A 218-nucleotide genomic window follows, 5' to 3' on the forward strand; every position below is an offset into this window, starting at 1 on the left:
CCCGTCGCGCCCCGGAGATCTCTCGGTCGCCCCCGTCGGGCGGGATGGAGGCGGACGGGGACCGGGACGAGCTGGCCCGGCTGCGCTCTGTCTTCGCGGCTTGCGATGCGAACCGCTCGGGCCGCCTGGAGCGCGAGGAGTTCGGCGCGCTGTGCGCGGAGCTGCGCGTGCGCCCGGCCGACGCCGAGGCCGTGTTCCAGCGGCTGGACGCCGACAGC

The 218-nt window shown here is 77.1% G+C and overlaps 1 protein-coding gene across 1 annotated transcript in view; it reads left to right on the top strand.

Moving 5' to 3' along the window:
* Positions 1-6: 6 nt before the first annotated feature.
* Positions 7-218, top strand: part of RASEF (RAS and EF-hand domain containing) — a 62825-nt gene continuing 62613 nt past the window's right edge. Inside the window, 1 exon segment of the mRNA XM_025049733.1 lies at positions 7-217. Within this exon segment, the coding sequence (XP_024905501.1) occupies positions 45-217 (173 nt within the window). The 5' untranslated portion in view covers positions 7-44.

Source organism: Pteropus alecto, unplaced genomic scaffold, assembly GCF_000325575.1.
Source record: "Pteropus alecto unplaced genomic scaffold, ASM32557v1 scaffold206, whole genome shotgun sequence".
NCBI classification, from domain to species: domain Eukaryota; kingdom Metazoa; phylum Chordata; class Mammalia; order Chiroptera; family Pteropodidae; genus Pteropus; species Pteropus alecto.